Raw genomic sequence first — 26,331 nt, forward strand, 5'->3', positions numbered from 1 at the left:
GCTTTTGACACGGTTGATCATGTCACCCTGATCGACCGTGTCTCAAATATGAGCATTAAACTCAAATCCAAAGATTTACTGGAGTCGTTCTTGGCCAACCGCACTCAGCTAGTGAGTCTCATCGAATATAACTCCCCGTCTTTTAAGCTCCCATGTGGTGTGCCACAAGGATCATCCTTGAGTCCGACACGGTTTAATATCTATTTGTCGGACCTGGCCAAGGTCATCAAAGCCCATGGGATGGTGTTGACTTCTTACGCCGATGACACACAGCTAGTGCTCACAATTAACAACGATGGAGGAGCAATTGCGGCCAGTTTTCAATTTGGTATGTTCGCCATCAGTTCCTGGATGGCCAAAAACTGCCTAAAGTTAAACTCCGAAAAAACGGAGATTATGATCTTTGGCAATCTACACCCAACATGGTCCCCCATTTGGTGGCCCACCGCGCTGGGCTCTCCACCTCACCAGTACCGAAAGTAAGAAACGTGGTAGTCATATTTGATGATAAACTAACTTTCTCAGCTCATGCCAATGCCATTGTCTCGTCCTCCTTCTACACTCTTAGAATAATCGAGAAACTGCTACCCTTCCTTTCACCAAGTGCAGGAAAAACCCTGATTAGCACCCTTGTTATGTCCAAAATTGACTATTGCAACGGCCTGCTCCTGAATGTCCAGAAAAAGATCACTAAAAAAATACAGATGGTACAGAATGCAGCTGCAAGGTTATTTACAGGTTCCCCTAAGTACAAATCCATTTCCTTGGTGGTGTGAAATTTGCACTGGCTTCCAATCACAAGTTGCATAAAATTTAAGGCCCTATGCCTTGCCCTCAAGGCCATTCATAACACAGGTTCGGACTTTCTAAAGAAAGCCTTTTGCGCCCACTTACCTAGCAGAAACCTACCATCCTCAACCGCCAATCTCATCACAATCCCCCGCACAAACAAGGTGTCCTGGGGAGACAAACGATTCACTGTTGCCACGGCCAGACTGTGGAACACCCTCCCTCAGCAAATTAAATCCTGTCCATCGCTGCCATCTTTCAGGAAGCTAATAAGGAAGCTAATAAATACCAATGAGCAGCACACCACTTCACTACTGCCTCTCCTGTCTACAGCGCCAAGACACCCAGGGGTATTTGCGCGCTCTACAAATTGCTAACAATACATAAATAAATATAAAACTTTATAAATAAATGTTAAAGTAACAGAAGCTACTTTTCACATACTTCTGCTAATGCCTCATTCCCACTAGTGCTGTGCTTGTGTCACTCCACTTTGAAGCACTTTACATGAGCACCAGTTAAGTCATGTACAATTTCTTTAGGCACAGGGAAATTAAGTGATTTGACCAGAATCATAGGATGTCAAGCTAACGTCAAGAATTGAGTTTTAAGTTTGCAACTCTAGCATAATGCCAGATCCTCTCCACCCTTCCGACTTGAAGACCTTCTCACTCATAAGGCAGGTGGTTGAGCACAGCCTATGCTACTGCAGTATGTTGTAGTTAAACTAGTATGATCTTGAAAGGCAAACTATATTTAAATACAAAGGAAGGGCAAATTGAAGTGGACACCAACATAAGGGTGCCCATTTTACAGCAGAACTTTGCACCTTAGCTGAAGCACTAAGTCCAAACAGTAGTAGGTGTGGGTGCCAGGGCAGTAGTAAGGGCAGTGTGAGCCCAAATGCAAGCTAGGGATTTGGTCTACTATCAACCTCCCCTTTTTTGGCTTTTAAAACATACCCACTAATTAGGGTGAACCAGGACTCTGTGCCTCTGCACCTACTTCATTACGGTTAATATATTTCAGAGTCTGCATTTTATAATTGAATAAGGCCAAGGAGGCTCTGACAACTTCTTTATATACTGTGATCAATTGTGCCAGCGTCAGTGATTTTTCTTTTCCCCACCCCCTCCGTTGATAGTGTTGACCCCTCACACGCCCCCACCCTACTGCCAGCAATAAAAATAAATGTCATGATGTCTGTTTTGGCTGCATCATAGTGCTTTTAAAAAAAAAATATTTCATCCATGAGGCAGAGCAGGCACGCTGCTGTACAACAAGACAAAAAAACTCTGTCAAAGCCAGTAGCTGTCTCATAGGTGACACCTGTTGGTTTTGCCAATGCTTGTTATATGACCGTTCTTCACCCATCTATGGGAATGAAGCTGATTTAATTTGTAAAGCATTAGGAATAGGTTGAAAATTAAGCAATTCAATTAAATGTAATTTCAACTTATGGCAATATTTGAATATATTTTTTAAGAATGTCACTAATGTTCTAAGATCATGCTTTTTCTGTTCACATTAAACTTCCCATTTCTGTGGGCATGACATTACTGCAGTGCAGCATCTGAGAGAGCATAGCTGTTAGCACAATGCAAATCTAGGCACTCACTCATCTAGCCATCATCTTAAGAACGTATTCCAAAGTGCATATTCATAGGTAATCAAAATTGTAAAAAACAGTCAGATCAGTTTACATTGTATCATGTTTTAATGCACCATCATTCTTTAACTGCAGATAAGGATCATACCACAATAGTGGTGTAATCTGGGATTCAAAACGTATCCAAATTGCTTGTAACAATGTTTATACATTTTTAAACTCAAATAGACTGAATTCAAAATGTTCATGTAAATAAAGTTTTATTTTATTAAATGGGGAAAATGTTACTTTGCATGAAAAATATGTGTTAACCCCGGGTTTTGCAGTTTTTCCTTTGGAATATATGTGCTTTCTGCTGCTAACCTGTGTTCCTGGTGAACAAAGTGTGTTTAAATGCAAAGTGTGTTTAAGACTGCAGTACCGCCTCCTGTCTATGGGGGCAGAGGGAGCAAAAAAATAAACACACTTTCTGAAACACAGGTCCCCACAAGACAATTTTTTAAAAAGTTGTAAAAATTGACACAGATGTTCCTGAAGCCATTTTTTATCATTTAAAGGACATTACCTTGTGGGGACCTGGGTTCAGGTCCCCACAGTGCAATCAAGTCCCCACAGCGTGAGTGTGTTATCACACCCAAGTCCCCACAAGGATAGTAACACAAACCCACACACACAGCCACACACACAGAGCCACACACACAGAGCCACACACACACACACACAGAGCCCCCCCCCCCCCACACACACACACACAGAGCCCCCCCCCCACACACACACAGAGCCCCACACACACACAGAGCCCCACACACACACACACACAGAGCCCCACACACACACACAGAGCCACACACACACACACACAGAGCCACACACACACACGCAGAGCCACACACACACACGCAGAGCCACACACACGCAGAGCCACACACACGCAGAGCCACACACACGCAGAGCCACACACGCAGAGCCACACACACACAGAGCCACACACACACAGAGAGCCACACACACACAGAGCCACCCACACACACACGGAGCCACCCACACACACACAGAGCCACCCACACACACACAGAGCCACCCACACACACACAGAGCCACCCACACACACACAGAGCCACACACACAGAGCCACACACACACAGAGCGCCACACACACACAGAGCGCCACACACACACACAGAGCCACACACACAGAGTGCCACACACACAGAGTGCCACACACACAGAGTGCCACACACACACACAGAGCCACACACACACAGAGTGCCACACACACACAGAGTGCCACACACACACAGAGCCACACACACACACACACAGAGCCACACACACACAGAGCCACACACACAGAGCCACACACACACACACACACAGAGCCACACACACACACAGAGCCACACACACACACACAGAGCCACACACAGAGCCACACACAGAGCCACACGCAGAGCCACACACACACACACACACACACAGAGCCACACACACACACACACACAGAGCCACACACACACACACACACAGAGCCCCCCCCACACACACAGAGCCCCCCACACACACACAGAGCCCCCCACACACACACACAGAGCCCCCCACACACACACACAGAGCCCCCCACACACACACACAGAGCCCCCCCCACACACACACAGAGCCCCCACACACACACACAGAGCCCCCCCACACACACACACACAGAGCCCCCCCCACACACAGAGCCCCCACACACACACACACACAGAGCCCCCCCCCACACACACAGAGCCCCCCACACACACACAGAGCCCCCCCACACACACAGAGCCCCCCCACACACACAGAGCCACACACAGAGCCCACACAGAGCCACACACACAGCGAGCCACACACACACACACACACACACACACACAGAGCCACACACACACAGAGCCACACACACACAGAGCCACACACACACAGAGCCACACACACACACAGAGCCACACACACACACAGAGCCACACACACACACAGAGCCACACACACACACAGAGCCACACACACACACAGAGCCACACACACACACACAGAGCCACACACACACACAGAGCCACACACACACACACAGAGCCACACACACACACACACAGAGCCACACACAGAGCCACACACACAGAGCCACACACACAGAGCCACACACACACAGAGCGCCACACACACAGAGCGCCACACACACAGAGCGCCACACACACAGAGCGCCACACACACAGAGCCACACACACACACACAGAGCCACACACACAGAGCCACACACACACAGAGCCACACACACACACACAGAGCCCCCCCACACACACAGAGCCCCCCCACACACACAGAGCCCCCCCACACACACAGAGCCCCCCCACACACACAGAGCCCCCCCCCACACACACAGAGCCACACACAGAGCCCACACAGAGAGCCACACACACACACACACACACACACACACACACACACAGAGCCACACACAGAGTCACACACACACACAGAGCCACACACACACACAGAGCCACACACACAGAGCCACACACACACACACACACAAAGAGCCACCCACACACACACACAGAGCCACCCACACACACACAGAGCCACACACACACACACAGAGCGCCACACACACACACACAGAGCGCCACACACACACAGAGCCACACACACACACACACACAGAGAGCCACACACACACAGAGAGCCACACACACACACACACACAGAGAGCCACACACACACAGAGAGCCACACACACACACACACACAGAGCCACACACACACACAGCCACACACACAGAGCCCCCCCCACACACAGAGCCCCCCCCACACACAGAGCCCCCCCCACACACAGAGCCCCCCCCACACACAGAGCCCCCCCCCACACACACACACACACACACAGAGCCACACACACACACACACACACAGACACACAGAGCCACACACACACACACACACACAGCCACACACACACACAGAGCCACACACACACAGAGCCACACACACACACAGCCACACACACACACAGCCACACACACACACAGCCACACACACACACAGCCACACACACACAGAGCCACACACACACAGAGCCACACACACACAGAGCCACACACACACAGAGCCACACACACACAGAGCCACACACACACAGAGCCACACACACACAGAGCCACACACACAGAGCCACACACACACACAGAGCCACACACACACACAGAGCCACACACACACACACAGAGCCACACACACAGAGCCACAGAGCCACACACACACACAGAGCCACACACACACACAGAGCCACACACACACAGAGCCACACACACACACAGAGCCACACACACACACACACAGAGCCACACACACACACACACAGAGCCACACACAAACACAGAGCCACACACAAACACAGAGCCACACACACACAGAGCCACACACACACAGAGCCACACACACAGAGCCACACACACACACAGAGCCACACACACACACAGAGCCACACACACACACAGAGCCACACACACACAGAGCCACACACACACACAGAGCCACACACACACACACAGAGCCACACACACAGAGCCACACACACACAGAGCCACACACACACACAGAGCCACACACACACACAGAGCCACAAACACACAGAGCCCCCCCCCACACACACAGAGCCCCCCCACACACACAGATCCCCCCACACACAGAGCCCCCCCACACACACAGAGCCCCCCCACACACACAGAGCCCCCCCACACACACAGAGCCCCCACACACACACAGAGCCCCCACACACACACAGAGCCCCCACACACACACAGAGCCCCCACACACACACAGAGCCCCCCCACACACACACAGAGGCCCCCCCACACACACACACAGAGGCCCCCACACACACACACAGAGGCCCCCACACACACACAGAAGCCCCCCCACACACACAGAGGCCCCCACACACACACAGAAGCCCCCCACACACACACAGAGCCCCCCCCACACACAGAGCCCCCCCCACACACAGAGCCCGCCCCACACACAGAGCCCCCCCCCACACACACCCACACACACAGCCCCCACACACACACACACACACACAGAGCCCCCCCCTTACACACACCGAGCTATACACAGGCCACAGAGGCCAGAAAAAACGATCACAATGAGGGAACAGGGGGGGGCAGAAAAGCAAGCACAACGAGGGAACAGGAAGGACAGAAAAGCACGCACAACGAGGGAACGGGGGGCAGAAAAGCAAGCACAAGGGAACAGGGGGCAGAAAAGCAAGCCCAACGAAGGAACGGGGGGCAGAAAAGCACGCACAAAGAGGGAACAGGGGGGCAGAAAAGCACACACAACGAGGGAACGGGGAGCAGAAAAGCACGCACAACGAGGGAACAGGAGAGAGCAGAAAAGCACGCACAACGAGGGAACAGGGGGGAGCAGAAAAGCACGCACGAGGGAACAGGGGGGCAGAAAAGCACGCACAATGAGGGAACAGGGGTGGGAGAAAAGCAAGCACAACAAGGGAAGGGGGGAGCAGAAAAGCACGCACAACGAGGGAACAGGGGGCAGAAAAGCATGCACAACGAGGGAACAGGGATGCAGAAAAGCAAGCACAACAAGGGAACGGGGCAGAAAAGCACGCACGAGGGAACGGGGGGCAAAAAAGCAAGCACAACGAGGGAACGGGGAAGAAAAGCACGCACAACGAGGGAACAGGGGGGCAGAAAAGCACGCACGAGGGAACGGGTGGCAGAAAAGCACGCACAATGAGGAAACAGGGGGGCAGAAAAGCAAGCACAACGAGGGAAAAGGGGGGCAGAAAAGCACGCACAACGAGGGAACGGGGGGGCAGAAAAGCAGAGTTCGCAGGCACAGATCTGGCGCTAACTAGAGATCACAGACCCCCCTTCCACCACACCTGCCTCCGCATACAGCACAAGCCACGAAACGCGTTTACGTCATCTGCGCGCCCCAGAGGTCCATCGCCTTTCCAGGCAGCCAGTTCTACCGTCACTGCAATGCACCCTCAAACCGTGGGGCTCCCTCTGCCTGACGTCACCAGAGCACAGCCTCTTGCGCTCGGTCACCACAAACGACACAGGCCACTGTGCTACCACCCCACAAACAGCAGCGTCCACTGTGCTAGAGCCCCATCAACACTAGAGGCCCCTGCGCTAGATCCCCACAGACTCCACTGTGCTGGATCCCCACAAACAGCAGCACCTATGCTAGATCCCCACAGAGTCCACGGTGCTGGATCCCCACAAAAAGCTGGACCTGTGCTAGATACCCACAAACAGCAGAGTTATGTGCGCTCGATCCCCATCAACACTAGAGCCCCCTGTGTTAGATCCCCACAGAGTCCACTGTGCTAAATCCCCTCAGAGTCCACTGTGCTAGATCCCAGCAAATAGCTCCTGTTCTAGATCCCCACAAACCGTAGAGTTACCCGTGCTAGATCACGATCAACACTAGAGGTCCCTGTGCTAGATCCCCGGAGTCCATTGTGCTATATCCCCACCAACAGCAGGCCCAGTACTAGATCCCCACAACTGAGTACCATAGGCTAGATCCCCACAAAAAGAAGAGCCCTCGAACAAGATCCCCCGCAATCCATTGTGCCAAATTCCCCACAGGCAGTTGCCCCCTAAGCTAGATCCGCACAACCATTAGAGTTCATTGTGCTAGATCCCCACATACAGCAGACCCATTTCCTGATCCCCCACATCCAGTAGAGTTCCCTGTGCTAGATATCCACAAAACAGCAGTCCCCTGTTTCCGATCCCCACAACCTGAAGAGTTCCCTGTGGTAGAGCTCCACAAACAGCAGAGCCTATTGTGCCAGATCCCAACAAACAGCAGTTCCCATCCCATAGCCAATATCCACAGAGTGTAATGCAGGCTCTCTGGAATAGATTCCGGGAAACACAATAGGCTCCGGTACTAGATCCACACACGTCAAAGTTCCTTATGCTAGTTCTCCACAAACTCTCCAACCACGTGTGCTAGATTCCCACAAACTGTTTAACCAGTGCGTGTGCTAGATTCCCACCAACTGTCTAACCAAGTGTGCTACATCCCCACAAACTGTTCAACCATGTGTGCTAGGTCCCTACAGACTGCACAGCTCCCTGTGCTACATTTCCACAACCAGTAGAGATCACTCTGCTAGATCCCTCAAACAAAAGAGCCTTCACAGGGTAGAATGCAGGGTCTCCGTAGGAGATTCCTACAAACGTCGCAGCCCCTATGCTAGATCCCCACGTGCAACACACCCCAGGACCTCTAGCAGATCCTGCAATGACCCATTAGCAAATAGCAGAAACCCACCAGCACACCCACACGATCAGCATAGATCCTTGTGCTATGGTGCCATAAACAGAAGTTCTTCCCTACCCTGTGGTCGATCTCCACAAACAGGAGGGCCCACAGTAGATTCCCTCAAACAGTAGACTTCCCCTGTAGTACATCTAACAGACAGACCCGCTCTGTAGCAGGTCCCCTCCCATGTAGAAGATCCAAAGGGCTGAGCCCTTATGATCCTGTCCCCACCGTGGAGTCTCTCAGGGAGATCTGGAGCTGGCTTTCACCCCCCTGCATGCTAGTACTTCGGATGGCGTGGGAGGTGTCGGTGGCAGATCTACAAACCTTGGCTAGAGCACCAACCCCCGGGGAGGGTCTGTCTGAGCAGAACGCCCAACGGTAAATGTATAGGAGGTTGTAAGACAGTAGATCTCCAACCACGAGAGAAGATTTTCAGGTCCTTTGGCAGATATACAGGTACTGGATCCTTTCCCCAGGCTTGGGAGAACATGTCAAGGCGTGGCAGCAGATCGCCAGGCGCTGGACAGATCTCCGGCCACGGGAGAAGTGACTACAAAAACGGAGTCATGAGAGCAAATCTCACGGTATGCAGCCGATAGCGAGGCGCCCGGAGGCGGGTCAGATTTTCAGGAGAGAGCAGGTCTTACACCGTGCGGTCAGGCCTCCAGGTAACCGAGGAGATCTTCAGACATGCGGTCAGGTTTGCAGGCAACAGCGCAGGTCTCCAGCATGGTGGTCGACCTGCAGGGATGAGGGCAGTTATCCGGGCAGGGGAGGAGGTCTCCAGACATGCAGGCATCTCCAAGCACAGGAGCAGGTCAACATGCACGAGGAAAGATCCTAAGGCATGCGAGTAGATCTCCAGACATACGGTTAGGTTTGCAGGTAAGAGAGCAGGACTCCGGGCATGGTGATCGACCTCCTGGGACGAGGGCAGTTATCCGGGCACGGGAGGTCTTCAGACATATCTCCAAGCACAGGAGCAGGTCTACTTGCACGCGGAAAGATCCCCATGCATGCGAGCAGATCTCCAGACTTGGGGTTAGACTTCCATTGAGAGGGAAAGTTCTACAGGCACGTGAGGCGATCCCCAGACATTCGGGCAGATCGCCATACACCCGGGCAGATCTCCATGCACAGAGGCATGGTTTCCGGGACCACGAGCAGATCTCCAGACACATGGATCCACTTCCATGGACAGGGGCAAATCTCCGGGCACGTGAGGCGTTCCCCAGACACAGGTCTCCTCTCAGCTGGAGTGGATACTCAGCACCAATATAATCAGTTCGAAAGGCCTCTCCCGCAAGGGGCGGGGGGGGCCTATGTAGAGTAAGCCCCCACCAATCAAACAACATCCCTTGTGGGAACAGATCACCTGGCGGAGAGGGGAGGGGCAGTGCCTCCGCTCCAGGGCGAACATAAGCCCTTGTCTGCCGTGGAGAGCAGCGCTGTGGGCAGGCGGCAGGGCGAGCTCTCACTCATGACATCTTCCATCACATGACATATGGCGGCCTCACTGGAGGGCAGCCCTCCGCCCCGTGCCACACGGATCTCGGGCCCGTACTGCCTCTGCGAGCAGACCACGGAGAGACCTCCCGACCCGGGGTGGCGTGGGTCTGAGAGGCGTAAAGTGTCATCCGCCCAGCTTGTCACTCACCCATCAAAAGTCAATGCAGCGCCAGAGGGCAGACCTCACCCCTTCTCCCTCAAAAGATCTCGGTGCCCCTCCCTGCCACCAAAAACATGTTTACATTCATGGACAGACTCCAAGACTTGCTTCGATGTCATATCACCCCAGTGGGTGTTTTCCCCCTCCACCACATTTCATTTCCCTCTAGCCACAGCGGACAGATCTCCTCCCGTAGCTCACCGTTCCACCCCCCCTGGAGACCCCCAGCTGATCTCCAGGCCCAGAAAGGATTACTGTCCCTGCTCCGATCGCAGCTACTGGGAGTCATTTACTAGGGCAGGTCTCCCCTCCCACCCCTGCCCGTTTGCACAGACCCCCGCACCTGGGCACCATATCTCCAGCTGGACGGGTCACATAACTGGGGCACATGGACCTCCCACCCCCAGTCAGCTCTCTGCCCCGGTAACGATCGGTCGCGTGGAGGGGGTACCCTACCGCAATTGCCCCCCCCCTCCCACCTCAATCCTCTTTTGAGCAGCAGTCAGCACCCGGCTCCCCACCCAGAAAGCAGAGTAGATCCTCACCTTGGAAGCACGCTGCCCGGTGGACAGGATCCTTATTCCGCATAACAGATCCCAGGGTTCCCCCCCGAAACAGACATGGACCCTTCAATCCACATTTCTAAAGCGCAAAGCAGACCCCCTCGTCCACACCAAGTCGCGGGACAGAGATCCCTGCTCGGGCTGCCGTCCTCTCGGCCCGGGGTCAGAGAGACCCTGGGTCAGAGGGGGAGAACCCCCCCCCCCACTGCTCGAGGGGATCCGGGCGCAACCATCACGCTCTACTAAGAGAGGGGGTGCTCGGTGGGGCAGAGGACTTCGGTGAGAAGCTGAACTCCAGATTCCCTCTCTAGAGAGATTCCCGATACGAGAACCGGTCCGTCGAGAAGAGATCCCTCCTCTGAGATCTCCTGCTCCGTGAAGTGCGAGCCGCTCGGAGCGTACCCCTGCACCCCTACAATGGGAAGAGGACCAGGGTGTCTTACTGCAGTGGTAGATCCCGGCTTCAGAGAGTGAGCAGGGGCCACTGGGCAGTTTCCTCCACAAGAGTAGATCCTCGGGTCTCACCATAGGAAAAGAAACCTCACCCAAAGAGCAGACAGATCCTTAATCCACGAAGCAGACTCCCTGCCCTGAAAGACACCCCTTAACCGAGGGGTCGATCCTTACGGCCCGCGATATGAAGCGGACCCCGCTCCCTGGCGCGGATCTCATGCATACAGAAGAGATCCCCAGCTAGGCTGGCAGTCCCCCACCAGATCACCCTCGGAGCACAAAACGCTGATCATAAGTTTATTCAGGGGGAGTTCGTCCGCAGCGCAGCCCACACACCTCTACCCCCGGGGGTCGACGCCCGGATCTGGGCAGCCGATTTACATACTCTGGGTCAATATATAGTCCTCCTGGGCAGCCCAGCTACATTCTCGGGGGTCAATCTACAGACCCCCGGGCATCAGATCTCTACCTCCGTCGAGTCTATCTCAAGCCTCGAGCATCCGATCTGAAGACCCCGTGGAGTTAATCTACGGCTGCGGCCGACCAGATCTCCTGCCCCGAAGAGCAGATATCCAGGCCCCGCACAGCATTTTCTCGCGCCCAGGCAGTCTATCTATAGACCCGGTCAGACGATCTGGTGTCCCAGATCAGAAGATCTCCGAGCCCGGGGAGTCGAACTGAAGCACCGGGCACCCAACCTTCTCTTCCAGCCATCAGATCTCCGCGTCCGGGACCCACATCCCCGGCAGCTCGGAGGAGCAAGACTTCCAAATGCCCGCTCTGATAATCCGACAAACTTTTCCGGCTGCAGAAGACGAGCAGGGAAAAGGGCTCCGCAGCCAGAAAGAGCCGCGATCCCTGAGACCCCCCTGCAAGGCACCCCGATCGGGGCCCTCCCAGCCCCCACCGGCCCTGCCCCTGAGCCCGCACGGCGCGGACAGAGAGCCCACCGCACAGAAGCAGCCATAAAAAGGTGACATTTGGCTGTCAGTCCGCGCAAGAGACAAACAAGCACTCGCCCCCCCGAAAATGACGGGCGTTTCTCAGAGCCATTTCTGAATGACCACCATGTTTCTCCGAGGTCATTCAGAAATGGCTCGGAGAAACGCCCGTCATTTTCGGGATTGAGGGGCGTGTTTTTCTTTCTCTCCACTTCCCATTGGCTGGAATGTAAAATCCCAGCCAATGGTTAGAAAAAGAGAAAGAAACGAAAAAACAAACCCCTCAATCCTAAAAAGACGGGACTTGAACGGAGTGACGCCCCTCTCCTCCAATGGCTGGCCTCCATTTAGGAAGCCAGCCAATGGAGAAGAGGGATGGGTTCAAGCCCCGTTCTCTAAAACATCAGTTTTCTCTCAGCGGAGACTGCGCAAGCGCAGCCTTCGCTAGGCGAAACCTAAAAATGGCAAAGCTGAGAATGGCTGAAACATTCCAACAGCTGTGTGCTGCATGATGTCCTGGCCCAGGAGATTCTTCTAAAGAAAGAATAAGCAGAATGATTATTTATTCATCGATAGAATATAAGAAAATAATCCTAAAAGCCCATTTTCCTTAACTGATATCTACTGTCCCATGGGGGTAACACCAATTCCTACGTGAAATACTCATATGACTATATAGTCCAGTTAGAAAATGTTTTGGGTTTGAAAACAAAAATTGCTCCTTCTGATTCTTCCTAATAGTGCAAGGCCCTACCCACACTGCTCGCCATTTCTTGAACCCTGTGCTTGGTCACAACTCTGAATCTCTTTTTTTTAAAGTTTAAAGATTTACTGAAAATATAATAGTTACAGAATACATAAGTTAAGGCATCAGTTAGTTATATCAAATCATATAGGTTTGGTAAGGAGTAAAAGTCAAAGAACTAAATAGCGGTCTAGAAATGTAAATGTAATGTAAATTGTAAATTGTAAATTGATACTTGTATAGCGCACTACTCACCCGCAAGGGTCTCAAGGCGCTTGTACGAATACCGCTGTGGAACCCATCCTGGCTTTCCCTGTGAGATGTCCACTCCTGGGCACCCCCAAGGTGGAGGCCAGGCATCCTTAGCGTTGTGGGGGCCGTTGTGGAGATTAAGCAAGCTATTGCCCAGAGTTGCAGAGTGGGACTCCATGATTGGAATAGGCACCGAGGCGAGAATTATCAGGTCCGTGGAATTTTGAGCCCAAGACCCGCCGAGGTGGGGAATTGAACTCTGGTCCCGGGCTAGACCTCTGCTTCAGGGTCTGCCGCTCTAACCATTGAGCCACACTTCTCCTGGCAAATCCAGCATAGATTTGACTTCACAGAATGGGGAAAGTGTCTCCTTCTCATGTGCAGAAGTCAAATAGGACCTTAGACACAGAATTTCATACGTTGACCGCATTAGTATATGCTTCACAGGCTTTTGATCAATTGAGGGCAAGTGAAATGGAACCACCAACGCAGTATACATTAATTGGTTCTCTCATCATTCGGTTACATTGGTTCAAGTGTTTAACATCTTATACGCATAAAACATAAAATGTTGAATAGTATGTTATTCAGTAAGGAACAGTTAGCTTGTCCATGGAAAGACACATTTATTCTGACTACGGTGGGGAAGTCTTTTTCTCATTTTAGCAAAGCCTGAAAGTTATTTATTACAGCAGATAATTGGAGCAGTATAATTTAGCTCCACTCTTTAATCTTGATAAAGCCACATATATGCATGTACTTTTGGCCTCATTTATTCACATACTACAACTATAGTCAATATATGTAGTGCACTAATACAGAAAGTGCAATAATGAAGTTTACACATATTGCATTAACTATTTTTCTTTTAGGAACAGCTAGCTGTCTATAAAAGTATTCTTTAGGCTAAGATTGTACTGGGGTTGTTCAAAAATCCATTAAATGCAGTGCATTCTCCATAGGTTAGGAAAGAAAGAATCGTGACAGTGTTCTTGATGTGCATATAGCATGGTCAATTGTTGTTCAAATTAACCAAAGTGTATCCACATGGTGAAAGTACAAAATATATGAATCATTTTATATGTTATTAATGTATATACAGGAATATTTGTGGTTTGTACAGTTATATGCTTTGAAAGTAACTTGCTAAGTTAGAGTGACTGAGGGCCCTGAACTTACAGTTGGGCCTTTTTTTTTTTTTAATTTCAAAAAACCTTTATTGCCTCTGTCTCAATTTACACAGCTGTCAACGCCTACAACCCGGAGGCTGGCAGCATGAAATATCCAAAGCATTTCGTCACTTCAACACAGCCATAATACCGACAACCGATATGGTCCGGTGGCGAATTTAAAGTTTTACCACACAGTGACTCCAAATCATATGTAGGCTTAAATCAGTGTTAATCAAACAAAGCTTTGCACGGCCTCTAATCATAATATTCAGTCCCACTCGTAATATTCCCCGCCTCGTGCCCCGATGGATCACCCTACTGTCTAGAGAAAGCCCTCGGCTCTGCCTGCAACTCAGCCCCAGCCTCAGTACTTCCCTACCTATACCCCGCCCACGAGCAAACGCCTCGTCTTCTACACCAGTATTATGACTCTATTGCCCTCTTTGTTACTCAGTAAAAAATAGAAGGGTCCCAAGTATGCATGCAGCACCTAGGTTTGCCTTTCTAACATCTCTATACAAAATTATTAGTACGTCACACACTAAGCATAGGTATCACTAGCACAGATCATTCTATTCGTACACTCAAATATTTTCAGAAATTTCCCAAATTTCAGGACTTATACCAAGTCACCATATATAAGACTGTCTTCTTTTTTAACTTTTATTTGTGGAATGTATTTATAGTACTGTGATACTGATTTTTATATACTCTTGTTGAGATTTTTAAATTGATTATATATAAAATGTTGATTTATTACTGTGCATATAATAAACTTGTATCGTGCAAAACTCTGTGACGGTCTTATATATGGTGACTTGGTATAAGTCCTGAAATCCCATACTTGGGACCCTTCTATTTTTTACTTTGTACCTCCCCTTGTCCCACATTGGATAAGTTAGGGACTTCCCTTCTTTTATATTCCTCTTTGTTACTCAACACTCACCATCCAGCATACCCATTCATTGCAACACACTCACTGCTCCGCGCCTCCTCGACCCAGCCACGTTGCGAATGGGTCCCAGATATCCACTGGCCGCGATCCACGTGGCATAAGTTGCCAGTAATTAGTCAGTTGACCCCTGCAATATGTCGCCGAACGTATCCATCCCGCCACTGTAGGAGGAGCGCTCTTTTTCCAATGCAAGGCCATCTGCTGTTTAGCTAACAGCAGCAGCATGGCGGTTAGTTTACGCAATCCGCGCGGAATTCCCAAGACAAACCCCAATAGTGCTAACAGTGGGTCCGGGCTCAATTCCATTTCTATAATCTGCCCTATGTGTCCAATGATTTCCTCCCAGTTTAACGCGATCTGCCTACACTCCCAAGTCAGATGAAAGAAACTTGCCTCGGTATCTCCAACAGTTCGCATCAGCCCGCAGTCCTATTCTACGGAGCTGTTTAGGCGTGCAGTATATTCTGTGCAAGAAGTTGAAGTGTATGAGCCTCAGCCTGTAATTAGGAGATAGGTTCTCAAGCTGCGAGCAGCAAAAGGTCCACTTTTTTTCACTTATGGTCATACCTGACTCCCTTTCTCACTCATTCCTAGACGTGCATTTAAGTATTGGAGAATGTTCTTGCGTATTCCTATAGATTCGGGTGATCAGTTTGCGAGGAGAGCTATTAGCCAAGACGTCTTCTAGCGCCTGCAATGTGGAGTGTGCCTTCGGAAATCCCACGTATCTAGCTTTGCAAGCTGCTGTCAGCTGATAATAGAGCAACATGTCTGAGGCCGTCGGTTCCGCAGCTGTGCACATCTGTTGCAACGTCAGGAATTCGTCCGCTGGGTATAAGTCCCCAGCTGTGCTCAATCCGTGACTATGTGCTCTTTCTGTCGATGCGCTGTCTATAAGTGGTCCTAACAGAGGATTACTGCCCAACGGAATCGATGGTGCATAGAGCTCTGATACGCCCGCTCTGTGAGCATTCTTCGACCAGGCCCATCTCGTCGCTTCGACCATGTTGATGTCCGATATGGGTCTTTTGTAGGGGTGATAAACTGTCACGTTTAGTGGAGTTGGGGAAGCGATTTCAATCTCAATCGCTACATGCGGTTGGTTTGGGATGGGATGCTGCCAGTAATGCAGATATTGCGCCTGGGCACTAAACGCATACAATTCGAAATCTGGGGCCGCAACACCGCCCTGGCTAAAGGGGAGCGTCAGTAATTTCCATGAGACTCTTGGTTGGCGCCCCGCCCAGGCCAGCTCCAGGAACACAGTTCGTATCCGTTTAAAGAAGTGTGTAGTAAGGGGTATAGGGATATTCGCGAATAGATATAGCAGTTTGGGTAGGATTACCATTTTACTGATAGCTATGGGTCCCGTCAGGGATAGAGGCAGATTCCTCCATTTCTGGACCTTTTCCTCCATCCAATCCACAACCCTGCCGTAATTCGCTAACCATATTTCCTGTACTGATCTCTTGAACCATATACCTAAATACTTAAAATTGTCGTCCGTCCAGGTTATAGGAAATTCTGTATCACATCTAGTTGTGCCGTCAGTTAGGGGCATCATCACAGATTTGGCCCAATTCACCTGTATGCCTGTGCCGCCTCCATATCGTACAAATTCACGCATTAGGGAATCAAAGTTCTCCTCCGGATTGGTCATGTATATGGTCATGTCGTCATGCGTACATCGAGACGAGCAGGCCTCTGGAAGTGAAACCAATGCTGCGATGGGTGTGGTGTGGACTCAGTCGCGCTGCGAGCGGTTCGGTCGCTATGGCAAACAACAGCGGCAACAGGGGGCAACCCGGTCGAGTGCCCCTCGTTATTGCAAACAACCCCGAAATTTGACCGTTGACTGCCAGCCGCGCTGTGGGAGCTGTGTAGAGGAGCCGGATCTGCTGGATGAAAAGCGGGCTGAATCCCATTCGAGAGAACAGTGCGAAAATAAATTTCCACTCCAGGGAGTCGAATGCTTTAGTTGCATCCAGCAGGGCCGCAGCTGCCCGTACGCTAGGATCCAGATAGTGAAGTAGACTGAAAAGGACTCTCAAGTTATGTGATGTGGTTCGACCAGGAACAAAACCTGACTGATCAGGGAGCGCTATCTGTGGAAGCATGGGTCTCAGTCTTTCAGCCAATAATTTAGCATATATTTTCGAATCTAGGTTTATTAAGGAAAGGGGGCGGTAGGACTCCGGGTGCAGAGGATCTTTATCTGGCTTTAGGAGGGTGATTATCATAGTTTCTCTGAGTGTAGGAGGTAGCGTACCCGTTTCCATTGCCTCCACATACACATGATGCAAACTGGGGGCAACTATGTCTAAGTATTCTTTGTAGAATGCAGCTGTTAGCCCATCCGGACCTGGAGCTTTGTCCGCCGGCATACTAGCAATCACTTTCCTAACATCCTCTACTGTGAAAGGTTGGGTATTGCCTGGCGCCATCATTGAACCAAGCCAATGCAATCGTATCCAAATGTTCTGCTATGTCCGTCTCACTAGGGTTTGTGCGTGTGGTGTATAATGATCTATAGAATTCTGTCAGCGTATGTAATATGGCCTGCGGTTCTCTCACCGTCTCCCCATGCAACCCTTGCAGTTCCGGGATATATTCTTCCCCTCGTGGTGCTCGCAGTAATGAAGCTAATGCCCTACCTGCTTTGTCCCCTTCCCCATACCTCCTGGCTTGTGCATATTTACCAAGGTATGCTGTTTCCCTTTCAGCTTCTTACTGGAAGGCAGTTAGTTTTGATCGAATCTCTGCTTGAGTATGCGGGGATGGATTTTCCCTATTTCTCCTTTCTAGAGTCGCAATGTCCTGCTCAAGGCTTCTCAGTGTGTTCCTGATGGATCTGAGCACACCTGTTTTAAGGGATAAACAGCTACCTCGGGTCACCACCTTGAACGAATCCCATAGAACACCCGGCGAGTCAACCGTGACCTCATTTAATTTAAAGCACTGTCAATTTCGACCGCAGTTCTTCCTTGAACACTTGGTCTAACAGCGCTCTTGAGGGGAATCTCCAGCTGAAGGGTCGTACATATTGTGGCAGGATCGCTAAGCGTACACGCACAGGCGCATGATCAGAAAATGATCGTGGTAAGTGATCCGCCGCAGTCACACGTGCATGCATATCCCTTGACAGCAACCAGTAATTAATTCTAGACCAGGCATTTCTATGTACAGTCACGCATGTGCCCTCTCGTCCATCCGGGTGAAGAACCCTCCAAGTGTCAACCAGGCATTCTTCAAGCAACAGGTCTCTCAGGAAGTCCGAAGTTCTGGGGTGGTGCTCCCGGGCCGCACCCTGCCTGTCTGCTGTGGTGGATAGAGCCACATTAAAGTCTCCCCCCCCCCCCCCATATTATCGCCGTCTTGCCAAATGACAGAATTTTCTGCAACACATCACTATAGAAATTCGGGTCATCTACATTTGGGCCATACACATTAACAATAAGCACCATAGCATCACACAGTGTCCCGTGCAGCAAAATATATCTACCCTCCTTGTCTATCATGGATGTACGAGTTTTCCATTGTAAGCCTCTGCGTATAAGGACAGCTACGCCTCTTGCGTAGTTTGAGAACGGTGCCTCCACAATCTCCCCCCATCTATGATGTTTAAGCACAGTAGTGTTAGCAGCTGCTAAGTGGGTTTCTTGCAATAAACAGATATCTACCGCATGTTGCACCAGGTATGAATGAATCAATCTCGATTTCCTCCTGTCGTTTAACCCACGAATGTGCCAAGATAAGAAATTCACTGTCTGACTAGGTGCCGTCATCGCGTCCTAAGTCTAGCTCTGAGCAATCCTCTCACTCCTGCCAGCCTTTGCCGTGTACAGACATGAGCCATAACATACACTTTGTGCCAGTAAGGGCAAACACGTCTTGGGAGACTTATATATGGTAGTGCAATCGAGTTAAAACATTGAATCAGTGCAACTGTGAGACATAGTTGGCAAGATTTAATTTCAAACATGAGTCCCCTCCCACCCGCTCCAACCTCCCAAACAGGTTGAGTATGACCCACCCTGAGCATTACGTCCTCGTGAATTTGTAGCCCCCAGTCCTCTCCCCCCCCCTCCCACACCAACCCCCCGATCAGGTTGTGTTATCCCCTCCCCGAAAAACCCAAACAACACATACCAAAATAACATACATCGAAATTCGGGACTCATCCCTTGGGGCGTGCAGAATGACCGCCTACCTGCCCCGTACTCTTGACGGGGTGGCCATGCTGCTAGGACCACACATACTCCTCAAGGCTCCACCGTCTAGTTTCTCCACATGTGACACACAGTGGAAAGTATGAATAACAGCCCGAGGTGGACGACCCTCACACCATCTCAATTATAAAGTAGTGTCTATGGGGCTAGACTTGGCTCATCCGCAGCCCGCAATTTACCAACAGACTCACTTTCTAATGTATTGTGCAGGTCACGCCAAGTCATTCAATGTCACTCAGTCTGTCTTCAGGTGTGGCGTCTTTCTAGCTTTTCTGACTGCGATGTTCTTTCGTCTGTTGCTTAGCGTATGCAAGCGCAGCTCCAGGATCCACAAAAAAAGTGGGTCTACCGGGACCCTGTACCCTCAGTTTGGCCGGGTACATCAAGGCATACTTCGTGCCCATCTGTTGGAAAATCTGTTTCGCCGGTATGAATTCCCTGCGAGCAGCTTGGACCTGCTGGGTAAAATCTGGATAGAACTCTACGTTATGTCCATTGTACTGTATTGATCCCTTTTCTCTGGCTAGGCGCAATATCGTGTTGCGGTCTCTGTAGTTGAGCACACGCGCCAGTATGGGTCGTGCCGGAGCCCCTGGTTTGGGCCTAGGGCCCAGTGATCTGTGTGCCCTTTCTATGAGAAACATGGTAGATAGATCTGTTCCAAACAAGGCCTTGAACATAGTCTCCACGTAGAATGCCATGTTTTGAATGTCCGACGACTCCGCAATCCCGGTTATGCGTATATTATTGCGCCTCCAAATCCTCATTCTTCTGTTGGATCAGGGCCAGGACTTTGTCCATTCCTTTCACCTTCCGCTCTATCTCAGTGTGTCCTTCCTCCGTTTCTGTGACTCTTGTTTCTAAGACACTGACTCTTCCCTCCTGTTTGTCCATACGCTGAGTGATCCTGTCCATACGGTCAGCTAGAGTGTCCATTTTGGCATCTATGCCCTGCAGCCCCTCAAGTTCCTGAAACATGTGCTTCACGTCGTCCGCTGGTAAATGATCTTCAGCTCCGTCATCTCCTTACTCCCCATCTTGCTGTGTATTTGTTTTCCTTTCAAATGTTATCTTGGGCTGTCTGGTTTCTGGCTTCCCCATCTTCACCAATCGTCAGAACACACTTCCGCTTAATATGGCCACGTAGCGAGTTATATTGATCTCCTCACGAGGCTGTCCCGGGTCATTGCGTAAGGCAGCACAAGGCGGACCCTCTCCACTCCGTTTACTTTTCCGCAATTGCCACTGCCCGTGTAGCTCAATCCGTGCAAGTCAAACAGATGCGCCACCTGCAACCCCTCTTCAATGCCTACAATGCCTATGTCACTTTCCTCGCACGGATGGTAAGTCCCGCTGACAGGTCCCACAGTTGGCGGTCGCAAGCGAAAGTCTCCACTTCGTACTCCTCGCACCTCGCCAAATGCCGGGCGTTGGCCCTTCGGTGGGGCCAATCCAGGTAATGTCGAGGGGTCAGTGGCTCCCCATTCAACGCTAGCTCAATCAGGTCTTTGCCGGGAGTATTTAGCAGATATCCAGGCAAGGCTCAGCCCACCGCACCGTGTCCCCAAGCACTTGTGCCCTGCCAGACTTTCAGGGGTTACGCGGTCTCCTGCGACACGGCCGCACCGCGGGGTGCGCACAGGGCAAACTATATTCCAGGTTTAGCCCACGGAGTGTAAGTAAAGCGGAGCCTCCCCCTCGATCTCAACCTGGGGTTCCACTAGTTTCACCCGCGCCCTCCGGAACCTTCCTGCCCGCTGCGTCGGGCCTCAGTAGATCAGCAGCGGTGGGATCTCAAGATGGTCAGTACACGGTACTCCTCTCGTCATCGGGCCCTTCAGCTGGATTCACACGGGCATTCAGCCTCACGCTGTCAGAGTCCCACACACTCCACTTTGCAATCAGAGCCCAGGCGCTCTGTGTACAGGCTCACAGCGCCACACTCTCTCTCAGCTTTAGGCTCACCACGTCTTCTTGCCACCTTTCAAGTCCCGACGTTCCTCCAGCTAGTTGAGCCTTGCCGTCGTCAACCGCGAGCACATCTGGATCTCCACGGTGCGCTGCTTAGTGCGATGTGCGTCCGCTCGTACTCCGCTGCAGCTCTCATGGCTCCAATTTATCGGCGATAGAGGCGCGGCCCTTCTCATGTCATGCCGGAGCCGTCACTCGAGGCCCCGGCTTCAGCTGTGTTCACAGGCCTCACCTCCGGCGCAGGGTCCCTTCCATCACCACACCTCCGGTTCGCCCCGCGCAGTCCCATCGGAGCGATCGATGGCTGCCGGGTCTCACCCCCGTCTATTTCCACTGATGAAGCCGAGGTGCAGCGTGTGAAAACAGGATTAATTATCGGATATTCGGCTCGGCCGGCGGAGTACGGAGTTACTGGCATGTAATAAGGTCTCACCACATTCCATCAAAATACCACAAAAATGCATTGGGATTTTGTTACAAGACTGTGAGGAACGGCCATGTCTGAGAAAACATGTATCAGACAGGGGACAATACTGCATTTAATACAAATATTTAATTTGTTGCTTGGCTATTGTTAAATTATTTGATTTTTCAATAATGGAGTAAACTTTTATTGCGTATGACATGACGTGGAATTCTTTTGCAGTCCTGCAACTGCAGCATGAACACGAACAGTCAAGGGAGCTATTTGCTTATTCTGTATTTTATTGTTGGATGTTGGTTTTCGGTGTTTGCAATGATCACTCTCTCAGGTAGAATGTGAACAGGTTTGAATGTTATCCATTTGTAAATCTTAATCCCAGTCTCGGACTGCAGAGCAGGAATATTTTTCCTCTGAGAACTTCATACATAGATTTTGACCTAGGCATAATGTATTACTCCAAACATGAGTGCGACATGCTAAACTGGCAACGTTTCCGAGTTTACATACCAGTGGTAGCATTAATGATCAAATAATCATGTGCATTTATTTAGAGGCATCATATTCTAATTACCTTCATAAATCATACAGAAGCCCCCCAGGTGTACTTATTTTTTCACAAACCACTTATGAATGTTGCCTAATTCTATGTTTCATAAAAGGTGGCAAAAATTGGCAAGAAACATGTTGATCTTTTTAAAATAAATATCGTTTGAGATTTTAAGGATCTTTACTTCCTCAATTGCTCCACATTGTGTTTAAACATGACAAGTGACACCACTTTGATAAATTATTATTAGGTAAATATTGTCAGTTTAATTCTTTGCATTTACATTTCCAATATGCACACTTAGCACCCTCACTTCAGGATCATCACGGCTAATCACATGGGTGAAGTCTCTGGGTGGATGATGGCAGTTGCTTCTGAATATCCAGATACCTCTGACCTTTCCTTCAATAGGGCGATCTCTCTGAAGTTTCACAGGAACTACATACTCTTAGTTTACTGATACGTCTTTAAGAGCATATATGCTGGACCTTATTTGAGCTCCCAGTCCCTCCATTTTTTGTTGATATGAAAATGGCTGCCATTAATGGGCCTGTTGGGGGATCCCCAAAACACTCATTGTCTTACAGCTCTTCACTTCAATACAATTTCACTGATACTACTGCAAAAATATTCACTTGGTGAAAAAATATGCACTTCATTTGGAAATATTTCCTAAGCTTTACTCAAGGATGCAATCCTTAATAAGGTAAATTGTTAGGTCTTTAAAAATGAGAAAAAATATATATTATACAAATGAGCAATATGTACATCAACATATTTTACCTTCTGAAATGCTTCCTGAATTAATTCAAACTTTTGCTTTTCGTGTACTGCTCTAGCAGTGTTGGATCCATCGAAAGGCTCTGAAATACATTAAAAATACAGTAATGCACTTTCAAAATGAACTGCGTTGAAACAGAACAATAAAGGAAAAAATGTCCAGCACAAAGTAAACAGAGCAGATTGGCATCAAAGTTCTTTAACAATAATAGAACCTGGTCAGGGTGAGAGTGTGGGCTTAGTGTTTGATTGTAAATAATCCTAAACACATACGGGAAGTAGTAGAAGCTCAGTATCAAATAAAAACCAAAGGATAGGGTACCTACCTGTAACTATAGCTCGCAGCGGATTATGATGGTTTACTCTAACATTTTCCCATTTCCTCTTAAAAACAGACTCGCTAGAAACAATTAAGCACATAGTTTTTAACCGTTCTCTGTATAACAATATAGTATATATAATGAACTTCTGACTGAACTTTGAGTTGCGCCATCCCTTTAGATTTTATTTCCGAATTCAGCAAGTTGGGAAGACTTCTTCATTTCACAATAGGAACATTTCTGACATAAGCACTCCGCAGTCTTTTTGCCTGTATGAGACAAGAGTTGCTAACTTCAGCGCTCTTCAATATCGCTCAAAATGATGCTACTTGGACTTAAAATAAGGGTCCGAAAACAAGTCCTTTCACTTATCCTGATCAAAAGTCATAACCCCAGCTGCGAGTAAGATACATCCCTTATCGCCGGGCCCTCCTGCTCACAGCAATTGACTTTTTGCTCCATTTGCACAGTGGCAGCATTACCTCCGTAAAGTAAATAAAGACAAAGTGTGATCACCCGTGGTGGCACAAGCATTGAAGTATCCAGTTAAAAGAATAAAAACAAACCGCACTCCCCCGCTCCCAGCAGTATGCACACATGGCATGCGGCCTGAAGATTGGCTGGGATGGAGAAGAGCATTGCAGCCTAACTATATCTCTCCTCCTTGATTGCAGCGTTACTAAATAACACATGTAGGCAACCAAATAACGCTCTTAAAATACCAAACAGAACCAGTTACTACCTCAATTATCTCAGCCATCTGCCACAACCAATTTCTCCAAAGCTCAAGATGTCGAACATGCTCCCTCTGCCTGACCTCAAACAGAGTCCCCTATGCTCCTTCATTTGGCATTTGACACTCTACACAGAATGTACTAATAGTATTAGGTTAAGCACAGAGTGGCTGAATACTGAGGGAAAATTACTCCATCTGAGTATGCTAAGGTACGGGGTCTACCACAAATCCCAGAGATCTTTGATATATAATCATTTAGCTTCAGTAGAAGGGGAGGGGGCTTTAGGCTACTCTGTCTTATAACATGACAGGGCTTTTCATTCTATACGGTTTATTAACCATGCTAACAGTATTTTTGGTATGCATTGGTTTTTTAATTGTGGCACAAATACCACATTTTAGAGCACTGTAGTTTAAATATTCTAAACTTCCTTTGTGTCTCTTGGTTAACTTATTGTGGATGAGTGAGACAGCGAAAGGGTGTGTCCTGTAAAGGCGATCCCTGAGAGGATCGAGAGTGTTGTGTTCTGGGGTGCCAATTCACTTGTTTCTCTAGTAAGGTTAGGAGGGCAAATGAGGCACTATAGTTGGACTCGGGCTCATAGGTACAGAGGTAGTATGGTGACTCAGTCACTACATACCGATGTTCTATGATCCCAAGCATAGTTCTGTTTTTGAGCAGAATACCAGCAAGAAGGCGTTCCCAGTGATTTGGTCAGGTACTTACTTGCGGGAACCCTGAGTAGTGCTTTCGCTAGTCCACAAATATCCTTGCGCCTTTTATCGGAGACTTACTTGGTGTGCAGGATTTGCCCTCCACAGTTTTTAGGGACCACCTACATCTGTTGTTTTTTAAAGCTTGAATATTAAAAGGTGTATATCCGGTTTGTGCTACACTTTGAATCCATCATCAATTAGTTAATGCGTAGCCCACTCTTAATGCGGGAACTCCTGTAATTTCCGATACAGAAGCAGATGCAGCGCTCCGCTTTGAAGTTTTTTATTCCTGGGTCACATTTTCGGCTGACACTAATGATAATACTTTTTAGGAATATACAACACCTAAGGTACCTGCTGCATATCACCCATATGCACTTCTTGAAATTCCTTTTACCGCGTGGGATTACACAACTTGGTTTAATGGCACCCTTCCCCAGGTGTTTGGAACTGTTTGAATGGGCCTCTTAACCATAGAAGGGGCCACATGACTGGCACTGGCGGATTATGGCCGCATCCAGATTTGGCCAATATGAATCTAGTGCAGACTTGCACTTTATACAACTTTTTTGTCATCCTATATAGACGTCTTACGCACTATATTTCACATGCTTTACTTGCTGATCCAGATAGAATTGGTCTGCAAGCACAGGCCCAACAGCATGTAGGGCCTGTCATTAGTCCAGTAGTTGTTCATTCAGTTATGGGCAAACGGCTCACGAATAGTGAAGAAATACCATTTTGGATCACCCAAAAATAAATAAATATATACCACAGGGTCTATACTCTTTGTCATGCACTCCCTCGATGTCCATTCTTCTACCCAATGTCCTCAAACAAATACAGAATTAACATGGGGCAGGTCCTGCCCTCGATTTGGAGATGAAACTTGTGGGTAATTTTCCTGTTGTCTCCGAAATAATTATTTCTAATGTTAAGGGTGAAGCAGCGCCTTTGGCTATGAAAGCGACTTGCCGCTGTGGCAGTAGCCAATGGCATACATGAGTTTTGCCTGTCATCATTGCTAATGTATAGACGTCTTTAGGACATAACAGTTTGGGAACCAGACCTTCCAACCCACCTCTTGGCTAGCCTGGTTCGGACATGGATGCCCGCAAGTTTGCTAAAA

At 49.4% G+C, this 26,331-nt stretch overlaps 1 protein-coding gene across 1 annotated transcript in view; it reads right to left on the reverse strand.

Moving 5' to 3' along the window:
* TENT2 (terminal nucleotidyltransferase 2) overlaps positions 1-26,331 on the reverse strand; it is a 583,214-nt gene that overhangs the window by 40,968 nt on the left and 515,915 nt on the right. Inside the window, exon 14 of the mRNA XM_078677766.1 lies at positions 23,433-23,512. Within this exon, the coding sequence (XP_078533892.1) occupies positions 23,433-23,512 (80 nt within the window). The remainder of the gene's footprint in view (positions 1-23,432; positions 23,513-26,331) is intronic.

This window comes from Lissotriton helveticus, chromosome 2_1, assembly GCF_964261635.1.
Source record: "Lissotriton helveticus chromosome 2_1, aLisHel1.1, whole genome shotgun sequence".
NCBI lineage: Eukaryota > Metazoa > Chordata > Amphibia > Caudata > Salamandridae > Lissotriton > Lissotriton helveticus.